We start from the raw sequence: 19,516 nt of genomic DNA, 5'->3' as shown, positions 1-19,516 counted from the left end.
AATTTATCTAGATTCTCTTCTTTCACCTACATTTTTTACAAACCAGTTCAAAGGCACTTTTGGAATCATCACTTTTTATCTGGAAAAAATTGGAGTTTATTTTGCTTGTTTCTTGTGCATAAAATTCTTAACTGATGTAATCGTAACAATCATAAGAGCGTTCGAAATCCACAAAATATCCAACAAAACAATGGGTTTTTGGAAAATTCTATTAGGAGCAACATATAATCTTTGTATCTTATCGTTCTTTACACCGGTATTCTCTAACGAAACCAAACCGTCGGCCCCACAGAACAACAATCATTTTTTACCGCTTAGTAATTATCAACCTTACAGCACAATAGAAAAAACTTACAAATGCGTTGAGGATCAACCAAGAGAAAATAAAATTGATGAGCATTGTCATACAGAAAATAATAAAGTAGAATACCCAAATCTGGCGTCACATCAACCACAACCACAAAATGATGCAACCATTCGAAGTGTGGTGGCACCTCCTTAAAGCTGTTAATAAAAAAATCATCTTTTTCATAAAAAAATAATTTGTCTCAAAAATAAAAAAAATTATTTGTATTAGACTCTATAAGTTAATTAATATCTTGTTTAGATACACCTCAAGGATGCTATGCTATGCAACCCAAATTCATAAAACAGCCTAACGCTTTATTCATTCGATTTGGACAATACACCGGACAGATATTATCCTCAAGTCTTTCCGATTTAAAAACTACTGTAACTATTAGAGTTGCATCTTTCTACTTCAGTGACATTATAGACTTGGACGTACCGCATTCAAATTTTCAATACTTCTCATTGTTAAGAGCCCTGATTGATGACACAATTACTTTTGTAAACATTGGAGTCGAATACAAAATTGTTTCAAAGCGTCTGAAGAAAAATATTATTAGACTTTGACTTTTCCTGTAAGAGACATGTGTGGATTCCTTCCTTGCTTTTTAATTCTTATAATCCATTTTCAACTATGTAATCGCAACTATGTCTATCTAGCTATTGCCTGCACTCTTCCCCTACTCCGATTTTGCTGCAGTGAATCCGATTGATATATTAACTATAAATATCAATCGTTGTCAATAATCCTCTTTTCAGAAATAATTGACACACCCTTTTTTTATCCTTTTTTTTTACATTTACATACTTTTATACATAGTTTTGAAATGAAGAACAATAAGTTAATTAACAACTAAAACGCTTCCATTAATGTACTTTTTGTTTCAAGATAGACTCGTTACAATTTATCAAATAAAGAAAACTTTTGAAGAAAATCACGGAGACATTTTCCCTCAAATCGTTATAAATTTTGAGTTTTGGGACACTTGGGAAAACGATACTGTGATTTTAACCCCTCATTCGTTGTATTGGAATTATTTCGTGTATTTAGCGCAATTCGACCCTAATAGTCTGCCAAATGAGCTAGATCAGCAACATGATTCATTTAACTAATAGAAACTTACAAATCAGAATCGGAAACCAAAATTTTGAGCTATTAGCCGTATACTATGTTTCCGCTATAAGTATAATGACTTTCGCAAAAAAACCCATGACAAATATTTACAGACTTTTAACTATTTTCATTACTCATCCTCAGTTCGCCGAATTCACCATTTTTCTAGCATTCAAAGAGAACTCAGTATTTCAAGTACAACATCCAATCTACATTGCTTAGGTATCATTCTAAACTATGATATTTGCAGTTAACAATAAATTTGTAGAGTTGCAAAAAATTCAACGATCTTTTGATGCATACCCAACTCCTGTACCTACTATGCTAGTAACGCTCAAAGAAATCCAAAGTGAAAAAATTTGTTTAATAAGTATTAATCCTCTTTCAGTTCATTGGAAATTCTTCCTCTTTATTCTAGAAAACCCAAACTGTGTACCTCACAATCTTTATTTTGAATTGCCGAAAAGTGATTGTTCTCAAAACGATTTCATTACTAAAGAATTGGAAACTATTAACAATTAAAAGCAGCAATGATATTCTCATACCAAAATTGCCTTATACAAATTCAATTTTTTGAAAAATCATTTGTGACAACAAAAAGCAACAGAGTAATCCCACAATTAATACTCCATTTTGAATATTTAAACACTTGGACTGATGGAACCATTACCTTAACACCATCTTCCCCCTATTGGACATTCTTCATAAATATATCCCAAGCTTTAAATGGTTCTAAAATCCCTTTTAATTTAGATCTTCTATAATGCTGTTCCACTTTGGTGAGCGCCTAGTCAAAGTAGAGTCCCTCGAGAGATCTTTCATTGAAACTTCCACAGCAGAGATTAAACCCTGTATAATTATACACTATACAGACTACGAGCGTGGATGTGAGGGTTCTACTCGAGTAACAATGGGAATGATGCACTGGGAATTCTTTCTTGCACTCATTGATATCGAAGAGCTTTTCCCAGTCAATTTGGGCGCTCTTCAGTAAAGTAAATTGTTTCACATAACTTTCTCTCCCCAAAAAATAATTTTTTTCCCTTGCTCATTATTCCTATCCTTTTTTTTCTGATCAATTTGTTCTTTTTCCCCTCATTTCTTTCCAAATTGTTAAGACTAAAATGATTTTGTTTATTGGTAAGGAAAAAATTAAAATTGTTAAAGTAGAAAGATGGTTCAATATTTGTTTCACACAGTATAAAGCATGTATCAAGATAACTTATATGTTTTTAAGCACCGGTACCATTAATCATTATTACATTTATCCAAACGAGTAACACTGGAATTTCTTTTTTGCTATTGCAGATTTAAATGTAACTATCCCCAACGAACTTGAACACCATGGATTAGAACTCGTATACCCGGATCTTTCTAATTTGTCCTTATAATGGGAAACATTCTGAAGATATCGTCTCAGCAACCTCAAATTGATACAACCCCTAAAGTTGAATGCCCTGTTTGTTATCTCCCTTGCCGTCAATTCAAAAAATTGCACAAAAACCCAAATGGTCAGCCCCCCCATTTTGCTTGCATTCCTTGTAGAAATGAATTATTTAAATATTGGAACCAACCTAAATGCCCCATTTGCGTAACTCCCATTTATACAATCAGTCATTGCCATTATTTCCAGTGTGATTCTTGCCAAGAAATCAAAAAGTTATCCACTTGCCACAGCCACTTCAAAAGCCTACACCCTGAAAAATCAATTTGTTTGCAGTGTATGACCTTCACAACTACTAAATGCCCCTTATGCAAACAAACAATTGACCCAAACAACCCGTGGTAAAATTCTTGATTCAAAACTACCTTCACAAATTATCCAAAATGTTTATCCCCAAAGTACTTGATTTTTTATTAATGGCCCTCATGATTATTGCAGCAGCCTTCTCCTTCGTTTTAACCGTTTTCCTCGTTGTTGTAAGTATTCCTTTTAACTTTTTGATGTTCATAATTATATTAGTAATAGACCAAACACTAAAATCCCAAAATAATCGACAACCAAATCCTCCAACCGTGCCAGTCCCATAATTCCTTCCAATAACAATCTTTCAAAATGAATACAACTGACAAAGAAACCAATACTATAGAATCCAAACCGGTCTCATTAATTTGTTTATGCTGCAGACGTGAAACAATTGTTTTCAAGAAATTACACGAGAACCCCCCTAACGAACTACCCCACGTAATGTGTCTGCTCTGTTACCAATATGTTATAAAAGATATGGGCTATGATTTTTGTCCTAAGTGTTCTAAATTTAATGTTATTTTTTCAATCTTTAACTGGTTTCAATGTGATATTTGCAAACAAACAAGATTTCAATACTCTGTTGCAAAAACGTTTCATCACAGTGATCATAAGCCCGTCAACTTTTGTAAATTTTGCGTAGAAGATTATAAATTATGCCCTCGTTGCGAAAAAACAACCACATAATCTAAAATGCGTCCAAGAACATCCAAAATTTTACTTCTTTCCCTAGTTTTATTTTTAATCCAATCAATATCCCTAATTCAACTCAGTTTTTACCAGGAACAAGTCACCTCCTTCACCCTAGTTCTGCACTACTCATTGAATTGACAAAATGCATCCCATAAAATTGTTTATTCTTCTATTTGTTCTCTTATGCGCATTGGCAATATCCCTTTTTATTAATAACTACCTCCTTTCCGCAATTCGCCAAATTTTCTCCAGATACTAAAAATGACCAATCTAGACCTATCCACAAAAATATTTATATTAACCCTAATTACCTTGCTTGCAATATCGTTCCTTATTAACCTCATCCTACTGCAGTTTCTCAGAGGTTTTCCTGTTTTTGTATAAGGAAAATAAAATAACAGTCACTCGATGGGTCTTTCACAATCCCTATTCGACGGTTTTCGTTGGATCTATCCCCATAAGGACATTATCTGCCCTATATGTTCACGAAAAACCGTTATTGTAGAAAAACTACACAAGCAATTCCCCAAAGAAAATCCCCACTATGTATGTATTCCTTGCAGAAAAGCACTTTTTAAAAGATAACCAAACCCTAAATGTCCCATCTGTCTTCGACCTTGTCTTCCCGTCCTGATCACATCTTACTTCCGATGCAATTTATGCAAAAAAATGAAAACAGAACTAGGAGTAACAAAACACCCACATTTTTCCCAACATGACGAACACCGATTCTGTCGAGTGTGCATAAATAAGCAGAAAAAATGTCCCATTTGCAAAAATTTTTTAGACGACGTTGTCTAATAAACCAAAAACAACTCAAGTACAAACGATCTTTTTCTTTTTTCTTTTAACTTTTCCTCGGGAAGGGGTTACCTCAGCTTTCTCCAGCCTGCCCCCCTGGCTTTTGAACCTAAATAATTCAGAACACTAACACGATAACTGAAATTTCCAAAAACGACCCGAAAAATTTCCTTCTTTCAGCTAAAGCAAGGTTGTCTCCCCAGCTGCACGGGTCGTTGCAGCCGTGTTAGTGTGACGCACGCCCCAAGACTCACACCTCCGGGCAGCGGAGAAAGACGTACTTGTGCCAGGGCTGCCCGCCTGGCATAAGTATAAAAATTTTTTTATTATTGCCCCCCTCCCTTTATTAAAGTTAACTTTGCATTTAGCAAAACAAAAACTTTTCTACCAAACTTTAATAACAAATGCATTTAGCATTATAATTTTTAAGTAAAGCAGTTAGCAACAAAACCTTACAAAAACATTTTTTACAATAGAATATATTAGCAATACAATTGCAAACTTGAAAGAGACCATAATGTGTGATAATTAAGACACAGGAAAAATAATCAAAAATAATTTTAGATCCCACACATCACAATGAACAGCCAAGCAACACTTAAGAGTGTGATCACCACAACTGATCAAAATCAGACTGTCAACATGTCCTCTACACGAACAATCTACACTCCCCACGAACAATCTGCAGCACACCCAAATCAAATTAGGAAAAATGACCATCCAAGCAAAACATCAACTCCCCCGTTTGCACCCATTAAACCACAACTGGACACTCCATCAACTTCTAACCAGTACGACCCTGAAGTTAACTGGAAAATAAACCGCAAAAGATGCCCCTCACAATTTCTGAATAATAACCATGCGGAAAAGATCCGAAAATTAGCCAACATTGATGACCTCTTATCTGAGGAAGATAGGAAAAACAAACACTACTGCTTGAACGTACAACGAAGCAGAGAGGCAGACCTAAATCCTGAGAACCCGAGATTTCTCAACCATCTGAAATACACGCTCAAAGCAAATTACAACAAATTTACAACATTAGAACGGGTGAAAGTTAGAAACGATGCTACGAATGAGGATTGCTTCATGAAATCGGACGAATTGCCACTCGTAAAACATTTTAGCCTAAGCAGTGAATCTAACACGTGGAGGATAAAGAACAGAGATCCAGAAACGAAAACGTATAACGTAAGAAATCACCAGCTAGATGTCTACATTAACGTCCCTTATGATGCTATAACCGCGTTCCCTTCAGCAGAAGACCATTGTAGCGAAACATCAAAAGAAAGTCTCATCACAGAAAACAACCGCTTCAAGCAAGAGCTCTTCATCAAAGAAACGGAACTACAAGAATTGCAAATAAAATTTGAGAACCTCAAAATGGAGAGCAATGAGAAGGAAAAAACTACCAGCGATGACTACTGGAGACGTCAGTATGTGATTACAAAACAACTTCAGAAGACTGAAGACAGCAATCTAAAACAATTGAATAAGGTGTACATCCAAAAACATCTAGAAATCACATCAGCGAATCAAAAGCTCGGAATTGAAAATAAGAAGCTAGTGCAAAAGGTTAAAGAGCTAAATCGCGAATTAAGAAAAATGAAGGACAAGAAAACTCGGAAAAATAAACGAGAAGAAAGACACAAACTAGAAGCCAAAAAGAAAACAGACAGAAAACCTGTGGAAATGGCGGCATCATCATCACCTGTGGAACTGACTATACAAACTGAAGAAGTTGTGGAAGTGTTTGATATATTGGACGACGGCGACAGTCCAGTACCAAGCCCAGTCATTTTGCCCCCAGAATTTTTTGAATAATACAGCACAACATTATCGCCCTTTGCGATTAATTTTATAGCATACCATTATCGCCCTTTGCGATTAATTTCATAACTATCTGAACTTGTAGTAACTCATTTATATGTTCCAAACGCAATAAAATTATATACGATGCAATATATATCTTTTTTTTTAAAATCATTTTCTTTTCTATCTTAAAAATCGGGGTGAGCTGTAGTATTAAGAGAGCCGTTACAAATGAGCGGATAATTAATCTCGCATTAGAGCGAACGTATTTAGGCGCTAATTAACCATTCTTTCGCCGCGCGCTAAACAAACTAACGCTTGTTAAGACTACCAGTACACAAGTATTTAAACAACTCAGTTCGACTTATTTAAATAACACAACTTTAGGCCTGGATCTCCTCGCTTATATCCAGGATAGAAAATGTACGTTGTTGAACGTAGGCGGCCTGTAAAACCACAGTTTCTCTTGATTTAAATTACTTCTGCTTTTGACAGTTGCAATGCAGATCTTTCCCCCCAAGTTCAATAAAGATGAAGCAGATTGCTTCAGGGGAAAAGATAATAGAGTCTCATAAAAAGCCCCCAAGAAAACCATAATTGTTGCGGTTTTAGAAGAGGGGAAAAGCAGAAAACAGGCGCCTACGAAATCAATAATTGATGCTCTCAGCTTTTTAGATTTTTATTATTTTTTTGGAGTTTCAATAATTTTTCCGTGAGATAAAAAAGAGTTAATTCTCTTGCCTTCTCGGCCAATAGGAAAATTAAGAAGCACCTCACTATGAACGTGAGTTTGTGATTCGCTCCCTATCGGCCCAAACGGAGCTGAGAGGAATTAATTGTTTCTCTCAGCGAAGTGGGACGGAATAAAATTAGAGAGACAGAAATCACTCCCAGAAACAAGCAGCAGACAACTGCTTTCAATTTTCTCAAAATTTAACTTCACTTTAACAATAAAATAGTCGAACAAAATTGTTTAATAACTTAGACAAATAATTCCAGATTTAATTTTAAAAACTTTCTTTTTCGTTAAATAACATAACTGAAGAAACACCCAAGTGAACGATCGCCCAACAGCTCACCTCCAATTCACCACTACACAACTGGTAATTAGTAAGCTGTAATTTTATATTTACTCTTTTATAAATTTAATACTTTCAGCCCCCCAACTATTTTAAATTGAGACTTATAGCACAGACAGGTCTTAGGCATATATCTTTGCCTTCGATTTGTTATATCTTTTGTCAAGTTTGACTGGCATACATAAAGAGATCCCGTATTGTGTGATCTGTAGCAGCCCAGCCAAATTTGATAACAAATGTAACTTGAAAGTGGTTTTTGGTTATATAAACAGAAAATGTGAATTAAAACAACAGATAAATTTATTAAGAGATAAGAATGTTTTTATAAATAAAAATTGGTTATGGAAACAACAGATTTAATACACTCTTTTCTGTTATTTTGTGTCTTTAGGGTTCACGATAGGTACTCTCATGTACAACTCCCTTCAACTGGCCCAGGACATCAGTTTGTTGATGCAGCACCCAGACTGTGGCAGTGTAGAGTACTCCACCTTTCACTTCATCTCATTCATATACAATGTCCTACAGTGCATATTACTACTCCTCTTCTCAAAAGTAATTATAGACATTTACTCCATACCAATGATTTGTTTTACTCCATACTCACATCTATTTGTTTCAAATGGGAGCATTTTCTTGTTTCGGCTAGCCTGAAACAACTGCCGAGTTCTTAGACGCGGTGAAGTATCTTGTAAACACGCTGAGTTTTTTTGGATGAAAAGTTGTACAAATTAAAAGTCGTGAAGTTGAAAAGATTAAAATTTCCAAAAATTACCTTCGTCCATAAAAATCTGCTTAGAAGTAAAACTGTTTTGATAAGGGTGTCTGGATCTGCCATTAGCAGAAGTTACAACTACTCAAAAAATTTTTTTGTGACAATTTTCTCTGGATTTCGACCGTTTTCATGTTGATTGAGCGTTTTATACTACCCTAAGCTTTTCATACTCTCTCTAGGTCACCTTCACCTACTGTCCCAACCTGGCCCTTCTATGTCTGGCCCACTTAGTAGCTGTCTGTCTCCATTCTTGGTTCAGCTTCGTAGCCGATGAGTTTACAGAATCTCTCATCTTCGAACACGATGCCGCCAAAGGTCAGCTCACATTTGATCAATTGTTTAACCATTGCTATATATGATACAAAAAACGTTTTATATTACTTTTTACCAAAAATTTTTCAACCGGTTTGTGCTAGTACGTGTTCATTATGACACAAAAAAATCTAGAAAAAAAACTTGATTTTTTAGTCTATTTTACAGATGCCAAAAACAGAACACTGACATATGAGCAAAGTTGGATATAGCACATGTCATTTTATGTTTAAGCCATTGGACGTACAATATCTTCTGTTTAATGAAACAATTTTCTAGTTGTCAGTAGAGCACGCATGCTGATGAACCTGGGCTTCTGTTGCGTGTGCAATCACTATCAAACTTTCTGCTCCATTTGATTTCGAATTGTTATTCTTTGTATCATTGAATATTTTTGTATCATTGCAGAGATATTTGTTCCGACCCCGCTTGTGGGGTGGAGTAACTATATAATCAAATGGTTTTTTTGTTCAATCAATTTTGGCCGATCGATATATTCAACGTAGAGAATTGTGAGAGGTATCATTAAAAGGCTCGTCCAGCGTAGAATTTGAAAATGAGAAGATTTTTTGAACTTCGTATTTTTCGAGGAATTATCGAGGTTTAAAATTTTGAGTGAACATGGGATATTTGGCATGATTTTGTTCTTTTAGCAAAATTTTTGTTCGAAAAAACGTATTTTCAATAAAAATGTCAATTCGAAAATACATTTCATGCTAAAAAATGGAACATTTTTGTGTTCCCAATGGTCAAAAGGCGGTAAAAAAGGCTAGTTTTGGTCTCATAGGGAAGTTTACTATCAAAAGTTCGAATTAAGTTTGAGAGGTGTTTTTTTTAGAAATTTATTCCTTTTTTGTAATCTCTCGGAGACTAGACACTTTTCATATCAAAGTTGTGTTGATGAAAAACTTCATTTACAGTCAATTGATGCCCAATCATCAAAAAATTCGTTTGCAAGGAATCGCTCAGGTTTTTTTGGCTCCAACTATGATTTTTCGTAATTATTAAGGAAATTTTGATTTTCTTTTTGAGATTGTTCTAAATTTTTGAAATTTTTGGAATAAAGTGCAATAGTTTTCCTAATGAGCATTAGGTGAACCTAACCAGTGCGTTAAGTGCACAGCTGTTGGCTGTTAACATTTTAAAAACCTTTTTTTTCCAAAAATGTTTTTGAAGATTAACCAATCTTTATCTTTTTTCGAGATCTGTAAGTCAGTCTCAGTAATGACCGGACCCCAAGTTTTTCTACTGCAATAGAACTAAGCTGTTTGACGGTTATATCTTCTAACGATTGGTTTTATGATTTCGATGAGTTTTCACTATTTTTTTAAAAAAAATTTTGGATGTCTTTTTCGTTGTTTTGTTCCTTTTGAAATCTTATCAAATTATCTTAATATTGATAGATTGCTTTGGTTTAGAGAAGACGTTTAATAGATCGTAGATAAAGTTTTCAGGGAAAAAATTGTGGTTTGAATGGCTTCGACACTTTTTTCTCGCACTTTTCTACTGAATTTTATGTTTTGGCATGTTTTTTGTGCTGTTTTCACAGTCATAAGACTTATTTTGATGTCATATTGTAGAAATAAAAATAACAAACACCCTTGAACTCTAAATGAGGAATAACATATCATATTTAGTGATTCTCTTTGAAAAATTTTGAATTTAATGGCGTTGATACAACGGGTTTTCTCAAAAAATTCATATTTTTATAATATTTTTTCATATTTGTTGATTTTGAAGTCATATTGATTGAAAAAAAATCTAATTACTGTTATAGGATTAACTGAAGATAGAAAAGTCTTCACGGAAAGTTTTATTTTCAATGGCTTTGACTCTTTTGTCGCTCAGCTTTTTTTGAATTTGCTGTTTTTGCCTGTTTTTTTTGTTCTTCATTTAGCCCTAAAATGCTGACAGGTCTCATATGCTTCCAATTGATGATCGCCTGCATGATGTTTTTAATGCATTCAGTTTAGAGTGAATACTCTTAAAGTATGTGATATTATTTTTTTCCAAATTTTTTTTTATATTTTTCAACTTTTGTTGTTCGTTTTGTCTACTTGTAACTTATTCTCATCATGGAGAGGTCCCATCCAAATGCTTGTAGATCAAAAATTACCGTGTTTATGTATATTCGGTTGTAGCAGATTTTTTGTTGGTTGGTTTTGCGTTCTTATTTAAGTTTTGTGAGTTGTCACTTTTCGTGATTTTTCTCTTCTACCACATTCGCTTAATAACAGATCCCAATGATTTTCAAACGTGGCCCAAGTGAACTTAATTTAGTCTTCCATTTAATATTTATTTGAATCAGTATATAAATAGCATTTGAAATAAAAATACATAATATTCAGATGTAAACTAATTTTTTTATTGCTTCAATAATTTTTGTTTTTGCAAACTGTTTGAAATTTTTTGAGTTTTTCTGCATCTCTAGCCTGTTTCATCCCCATATGACTTAGTCTAACTAAAAACAAGTCCTATTAGTTTTGTTACCAATTTTTAGTAAATTTATTAAGAATTATTTTGCTAAAACTAATGATTTTTAAGACTTTTGAAATTAATTGGTTTAGAAAATATTGGTTCTTTTATGAATTTCGCCTCATTAATTCTTCTTTTTGTCGACTGATTATTTAAACTCATTGAAAGAAGTCCGCTGTGTAGTTAGGAAAGAGTGAGTTTGAGTAGTTAAGGTTTCATCCGATTGCATTTTGACGTTGCTACTAGATGCTTTTAATTTTAGATTTTGAAATTTTGCCGTGAAAACTTTGTTTTTGCTAATTTTGTTGTTTGTTTCTTGTTCTCGTTTTCTTTATAATCAAAAATCTTGTGAGAGCGGTGATGAGGCATGGTATTATGTTATTCAATTAGTAGTTTGGCAGTGTAACAACTTTTTGAGCACAAACTTCTATTTTTGACTATCGAAGTCATATTGTTAAAAAAAAGAATCTCATTACTGTTATAAGATTAATTGAAAATAGAAAAGTCTTCACTGAAAATTTAATTTTCAATGGCTGCGACTCTTTTGTCGCTCAATTTGTTTTGAATTTGCTGTTTTTGCTTGCTTTTTTTATTCTTTATGCAGCCCTAAAATGCTAACGGGTCTCTCACGCTTCTAATTGATGATTGCTTGAATTATGTTTTTTAATGCATTCAGTTTATAGTGAATACTCCTAAAGTTTGTGATAATACTTTTTTTCAAAATTTGTGTTAAATTTTTCAAATTTTGTTGTTCTTTTTGTCTACTTGTAGCTGATTCTCATCATAGAGAGGTCCCATCCAAATGCTTTTAATTCAAAAAGTACTTTGTTTTTGTGTATATTTGGTCGTAGCAGATGTTTTGTTGGTTGGAAAATTTGCGTTTTTATTTAAGTTTTGTGAGTTGTCAATTTTTGTGTTTTTCTCTTCTAGCACTTTCTCTTAATAACAGATTCCAATGATTTTCAAATAAGGCCCAATTGAAATTAATTTAAACTTCCATTTAATATTTATCTGAATTAGTATAAAAATAACATTTGAAAAAAAGTACATAATATTCAGATATAAGCTAACTTTTTTATTGCTTCAATAATTTCTGTTTTTGCAAACTGTTTGAAGTTTTTTTCTGCATCTCTAGTCCGTTTCATCTCCATATGACTTAGTCTAACCAAAAACAAGTCCTATTGTTTTTGTTATGAGTTTTTAGTAAATTCATCAAGAATTACTTCGTTAAAGCTAATGATTTTTAAGACTTTTGAAATTATTTGGTTTAGAAAATGTTGGTTATCTTAAGAATTTTGCCTCATTATTTCTTCTTTTTGTCGACTGATTATTTAAACTCATTAAAAGAAGTCTGCTGTGTAGTTAGGAAAGAGTGAGTTTGTGTAGTTTAAGTTTCACCCGATTGCTTTTTGACGTTGTTACTGGGTGCTTTTAAATTTAGACTTTGAGTTTTCGCCGTGAAAACTTTGTTTCTGTTTATTTTGTTGTCTGTTTTTTTTCTCGTTTTCTTTTTAATCGAAAATGTCGTGAGCGCGGTGATGACGCACGGCATTATGTTATTCAATTAGTAGTTTTGCTGTGTAACATTTTTTTTGAACTCAAACATGTTTTTTTGATTATCACTATCATTTGGTTGACAATTAGGTCAAAAATGTAGATAAGCTCGGGTCGGAACATCATGTGCAAGCGCACATTAACGAGCACCCTTGTTTATTTTTTAGATCGTAAGAATCATTTTCACGTCAGTTACAGCCGTTTGTAGTCTGTAGCTTACATTTGATGCTTTTATGAATTAAAACAATTATCTGATAGCGAATGATTTTTTGAAAGATACTGCTGTTTTCAGGAATCTGTTATAAGCTCATAAGATTTGTCGCATTTGACTTCAAAGAGATCTTTACATTAGGACATCGCTGTTCATTTATATAAATCAATATTTGCTGATCTACGCTATCCATCACAGCACTCGAATTTTGTACTATATATCGTACTATATGTTTATCTCTGCTGGATCTATTCTGCCCATCACCCAAGTGTTTTTATGCTACCCACTTAAAAATTATATGTTGACATATAACAGGATAATATGTTAAAATAGCACGTGATCCTGAGCGGCGTAAAATATATATGTTTACTAAGATAGGGGGGGGGGGGGGGGGGCAGAATAGAGCTTGCATGTTGACTGCAATATAACAGATTAATGACTGACTAAATTTGCATTCTAATTCCGAGCTGTGCGCTTGAATATCAAATCGCATCTTAATTATGCACGCCTCTGCATTCCTGCACTTAATAACTGTTTTGTTGTGGTAACGTGTGTACTAGAGATTAGCGGTAAGGAGTGTTTGGAAGCTCTCTATAACTGATATAGCTTTTGTTAAAATCCACTCTGCAAATACTTACATCTTGTTTGCTTCACTGTCTGATGTCTTCTAAACTAAACAAACTCGCCTGGTCGCTTTCTTGTCTATGTGTATATAACAGATGCAATCTCTGTTTTAAAGATTTCGTTTAAATTAATTTAAATGCTTAAACGCATGTTGATGAAATTTATCGATATTTATAATGTGAAATTGAAATGAGCTCACTGCTCTGTTAAATTTTAGCGATAGTGGTATATTTCATAAACTTGGATTTTACTTTTTGAAAGTGACTGCTGATAAATATAGCTTCGAGAACCCATGGCTAGAAAGAACTAAATCAGACCCCAAATTGATACAAAGTCAAACTATTTTTTGCGTAAAACATGAGCGATAAAAACCGATGTTGAGGTCCCAGACCAAAGTGACTTTTGAGACCATAATACAGCGCACATGGAATACAGCGCGTTTGAAATCCCGTTCCGAATTTCCGTTCGAGCTCATGGAAGTCTGCTGGACAATGGTCTGACATTTGGTAACTTTTGGTCTAGGACCTAAATCTCGAAAAAAACGTCACCTGATCATTTGACCCGTTTCAGAGCACGAAGAACTTTGCTCCAAGTTTGAGGAGAACTCGACGTTCCACGAGAGTATAGAGAAAACAGAAGTGTTTCTGTTCCCAATGAGCATAGAACTGTACCTAATAGCGGGCGGCTTCTTCACCATCATGTCATCCAATGTGGGCAAACCTCACGTGGTCAAAGACTGTCATAACTCTGTAGTCTATGGCAGGAGCCACAAGGATGAGTGGAACAGTAAATTCTTCATACAGGAGACATTCGCTGGCTTTATGATTGGGGTGGCACTGGTGTTGCTAACAGCTGTTCTCGTCGTTTTCAAGCAGTTAGTACTTCGTTGTAATCATGTCATGTCAAGTCCCACAGGCTACTGACGAATGGCCATTGTGCTATTATTGAGTTATTCAAACGAAAGATATGGTATTTTTGATTACAACATGTAACTTTAACCTCATGGTTATTCTAAGTTAAAAGTTTGAGATTTAAAAAAGAAGGAGGCTCGCTAATGTGCGTCCGCACATGATGTTCCGATTCCACTCATCTGCATTTTTGGCTTAATTGTTTACCAAACGAGGCAGAGAAAGAAAACTTTCAAAAATTCAAATATTGTTCAAAAACAATTGATGTATGAATTAACAGAATTACTTCAAAATGAAGTAAGTAAGGCAACAATAGTGGGCCAAAGAGAGCTGCCATTATTAAGACTACAGGACAAGAAAAACAAAAAAATCAAATAACAAAAATTTACATACAAAACTCAATGTCTGTTTAAAAAAAAACAACTAACTAACTGCATAATAACAAGGTAAAAATAGCGTTAATAAAACCTAAACTAAACAAATCAATTTGTATTTCACTAGAAGAAAACAGGGGACCAGTGCTTGCTGACACATGGCGACATGTGGACAAATAAGAACAAAAACGACGCAGATAAAAAAATATTTGTTTTCATGAAAACAAATAATTTCATATAATGAAAACCGTTACATATCAATTCAAATCTTATCATAGATTTCTGATCTTCCACACGGCCACACGGCAATATGAACACTTTGTGACTTGTCTTTTTTAACAAAATATGTCGTACGTTTAACAAAAATAAACGACAAATTCAGGCGCATAAAAGATTCCATGAAACTTTGTAAGAAAATGGCGTCGAAGCCGTAAGCCGTTAAAACCTTATTCTAATACAAAAAATCATCAAATACGATCACTTGCTTCTTCCATGGACAGCAATATTGAGATATGTGACCTTTGAATATTGCGACTAGGTAACATGTATTAAAAAAAGTACAAAATGGAAAAAGTTATAATTTACATTGGTATTTTTGGATAACAATTGTATTCAAAAAAGACATATGAATAGCTAGCAACTCAAATCCATAGATAGGTTCTCCCATTTCTTAAAAAAAATTTTTGGGATCTGTCATTAATCAGAATTTAACATAAGTCAACAAAAAGAACGATAAACGGACAAAAATCCTTTTTTTTTGAGAAAAACTGCCCAATGGAAGCCGTTAAAACGAAAGCAAGTGCACTATGAAGCTTTGATATGTTCAACTGTGTCTTCTTTTAACCTCAAAAAATTAATATACGACCTGAAGTTAATGAGACTAGATAGCAAGTATAAAAAAGAACAGCAAAATGCAAAAAAAAACTGTTTTTTAATACAAAAAACATTTGATTCGAAAGTCATGAAATAGTTTAGCGATCAACTGCACTCAAAAATTGGGCTTCCCATTTTTTCTATATCAAAGTTCAAAGATCTGAAACTATACAGAGTTTATCAGTTGGCAGCAAAAAGACCGGCAAACGAAGACGAAATTCGAAAAACTAAGTTAACTGTTTGCAAAAACTCGGTGTCGAGGACCTTAAAACGATACGCGATGCACTAGAAACATTCGATACGTTCTATTTTGCCTTTCTCCAACATCAATAATTTGGCATGCATTTTTTTTTGTTTTTGAGACTAGGTCACAAGTAGACAAGAAAGAACAGTAAATTGCAAATAAAAAGCATCTACAATTTCTTCTAAAATATTCGATTTCAAAGCCATGAAGCACTTTAGCTACCTACTGAAACCGGGAACTAGGTTTTTTTGTTCATCTAATGGAAGCTGCTAAGACCTACAAGTAACTTGACTATGTCAAACTACCACATAGGAAAGACAAAAAACGACAAAGCAAAAAACTCATTAAACAAACTAGAGGACGTTGTCGAAGCAGCTAAAACTATAATCTATTTCCCGAAAGTCTTCATTTTTGCCACATTTTTAAATCCAACGATGGGATATCTAACTTGTCCGTAATATGAAAAGAGAAGATAATTAACCTTATTCAAAATAAAAAGTCCAAAAGATCAAAATTTTGTTGCGAAAACTCGTAGTATCAAAGCAGAAAAACCATTACTTAGAACGTAAAACCGCGTTTTTATTTTCCATTCATAAGAAATATGAGGCAAAGTTGTTTCGCCAACCTTCATTTAAAGTTGGCCTAAAAGCTAAAAGAGTCGTAAAGCTCAATAATTTATTGTTTAATTTAATAATGTGCAATTTTTAAATTGATAAGGACAATAAGTTTTCGCTCAAAAATTATATGGGTTTGCCTTGCTATTGCCGTTCGTCTATTAGTAACACTTAAGTGTTTCGAATATCCTGGATACTTATTATTTGACAAAAAAGTCAATACATCCAAAATAAGTGATGCCCATTCCTAAATTATCCAGTTAAATTTTCAGAAAGACTATGAAGAACAGTCTCAAAGGGACCAAAAGTAAAACTAGCTATCCTTGTAGTTAACGAAGATTAAGTCAGCAGATTTTAGGCATGTTAATTAGGTAAATGTAAACAAAGTGGACTAAAGAGGCTTATTTCGTGCCCTTTTTGATGAAAAATTTACCAAAAATTTTAGCCGAAAAAATTGGATTAACAGCTCTCAGAAGTAAACCCAACAAAACTATCGTAACCAACTTTAACATTTTTCCTTTAACATTGAAAAATTGGCAAAAATTACGTAAAACTACGGAAAATGTGAACAACAAGATACACTGTATGTTCGACACTGTATGTCGACAGAGCTGATATAATTTTATCTAAGGTTTTAAAAATTGAACCGTAGTTATGTATAAATCGATAGCGGCAAAATGAACAAAAATCTATGCAACTTTATCAATACAAACTATGGGATGGTGGCAAAAAGCTTGCCAGAATTTTAAGCGACCTAAATTTGGGCTCAAGGCCAAATGGGGGAAAAGACTACGCCTTCAAACGTCATAAAGATCTTCAAATCAAGATAATTTGTTTTACTCGTAACCAAGGGAAGGTATTTGTATGATACGGCCACACTGTAATGCTTGTAATGCTGGTCAATTCAATTCACCTGAGCTACAATATAACAGGTCAACACAATTGTTACATCTCTACCCATTTTCGTAGTGAGCCTGTCTATTCGTATCAGTAGGGACAGAATGGATTGTTGATATAACTTTTGTTTTAGCACACTGCATGAAGAGTACTCATTTTTGCCAGCTATATTCCATTGGTTCATATTCTCAATCAACGCCATGATGCTGGGTAAGAACAATCAAAACTACCCAATCATAATACAATTTCTCAAGGCCTTTTCAATGAAAACCAAATTTCTGAAATATCAATCATTTAACCATGGCCATGTGGTAATTTCTTGTCGGCTTTACTGTTTTTGCGAAGCAGAGAACATGAACTGTGAACTATGAACAAACAAACGCAAAACAAGTCAATATGTAATAATAATTAAACAATTATAATTAGGATGAATACTAAACTTGATTTATCTGGCTAGGTAAGTCTTTTACGGGGCGAGAATTTAAGTAATTAAGAAGTATATGAAATCTGCTGGAACCTAAAGCTGGCCTTAATTGGAATCTAAAATTTTTCTCGATTAAATTTTATAAACCCTCGATTGTGATGACAATGCTTGCGATTCTGTTTCAGTGTGTATTGTCGTAATCCATCAGTATTTGAAGAAGAGAGAGCTGCACAAGAGGTTCCACAACAGAATAGACGCCCCTCTACTATTCGTGGCCCTCAGTGGCATAGCTGTATACTCCCTGTTCTCAGTATTCTCTGGCCTACATGGAATGAGGTACTATTTTAATAAAAATCGAATTAAAACCAGGAGGCTCGGTAATGTGCCTTTGCACATAATGTTCCGATCGTGCTCATCCGCATTTTGACTTAATTGTTTAACAATTGAGGCAGAGAACGAAAACTTTCAAAAATTCAAATGTTCAAAAATATTTGATGTATGAATTAAAAAATTGATTCCAACTAAAGTAAATAATACAAAAGTAGTGGGCCAATGAGACCGGCCAATATTAAGCATGCGAGACACGACAAACAAAGAAATCAAATAACAACAACAAACATTTGAATCCAAAACTCAATGTTTTTTATGTCTATTTTATTTTTTAATGTTTAATTTTTAATAACGAAGTCCAACCTGGCGTCAAATAAAACCGATTTAAAACAAATTCGTTAGTGCTTCACTAGAAAAAACATAGAACTAGTCCTTAATGAGACTCGGTATCAAGTAGACAAAAAAGAACAGAAAGTGCAAAGTTGGAAAATAAGCAAAGCGCAAAGTTTAGTGCAAAATTTTTCTGAAAGTAAATATTTAATATTATTGAAAACCATTAGATATCAACTGAAATCTTATGTTCAAATATACATTAGTATGAAGCCATTAAGATCGGTCTTTATCCAGAGTGTGTCGTACGCCTACAAAAATAAACGTCAGAATCAAACGAAAAACAAGAACTCAATTAAATTTTGCAAGAAAAAGATGTCGGAGCCGTTAAAACCATAATCTATTCCGTAAAAACAAAGATAAATTTAATTGCAACTTATCTGAACATCAATAATGGGAAAGTAATGCTCTGAAAATTGAGACTAGGTAACAATTCGTTAAAAGAGAATGATAAGGGAAAAGTTAAGAAATATATTTGTAACTTTCGAAAACAAATATTTTTCCAGTTGAAAAAACTACCTATCAACTGAAATCAATACAAAACTCATTTTTTCCCAAAAGACCCTTAATAACTGCCCAGAAGATGGCATACGCCTGCAAAAAGAACGATAAAAAACAATAATCAAAAATTAAATTAATATTTCGAGAGAAACCGATACCGAAATTACTAAAACAAAAAACAAGGCACTAAAAGCCTTAGATATGCTGAAGTTTGCTTTCCTTCCACCACATTAATCTAATACGCAGCTCGTAATTTTTGAGCCTAGGTAACATGTAGACAAAAAAAACAGCAACGTGCAGATTAATAACGTCTATGTCCTTTTAAAAAACATTTGATTTTAAAGTCAAGAAAAGCTTCAGCTATGAATTGAAATCAGTAAATAGGTTTATTCGTTCGTTAAAAGGAGTTCATTAAG

At 33.6% G+C, this 19,516-nt stretch overlaps 1 protein-coding gene across 6 annotated transcripts in view; it reads left to right on the top strand.

Moving 5' to 3' along the window:
* The window catches only part of LOC142339501 (proton channel OtopLc-like), a 117,891-nt gene that overhangs the window by 53,739 nt on the left and 44,636 nt on the right, over positions 1 to 19,516 (top strand). For all 6 annotated transcript variants that reach the window (XM_075389577.1, XM_075389578.1, XM_075389576.1 and 3 more), the window contains exons 4-8: positions 7,986 to 8,149; positions 8,549 to 8,684; positions 14,116 to 14,419; positions 17,589 to 17,665; positions 18,065 to 18,215. In XM_075389577.1, coding sequence (XP_075245692.1) covers positions 7,986 to 8,149; positions 8,549 to 8,684; positions 14,116 to 14,419; positions 17,589 to 17,665; positions 18,065 to 18,215 — 832 coding nt within the window. The remainder of the gene's footprint in view (positions 1 to 7,985; positions 8,150 to 8,548; positions 8,685 to 14,115; positions 14,420 to 17,588; positions 17,666 to 18,064; positions 18,216 to 19,516) is intronic.

This window comes from Convolutriloba macropyga, chromosome 5 (assembly GCF_964194025.1).
Source record: "Convolutriloba macropyga chromosome 5, txConMacr16.3, whole genome shotgun sequence".
NCBI classification, from domain to species: Eukaryota; Metazoa; Xenacoelomorpha; order Acoela; family Convolutidae; genus Convolutriloba; species Convolutriloba macropyga.
Note: the sequence above shows the minus strand (reverse complement) of the source record. Positions and strands in the feature narration are given on the sequence as shown.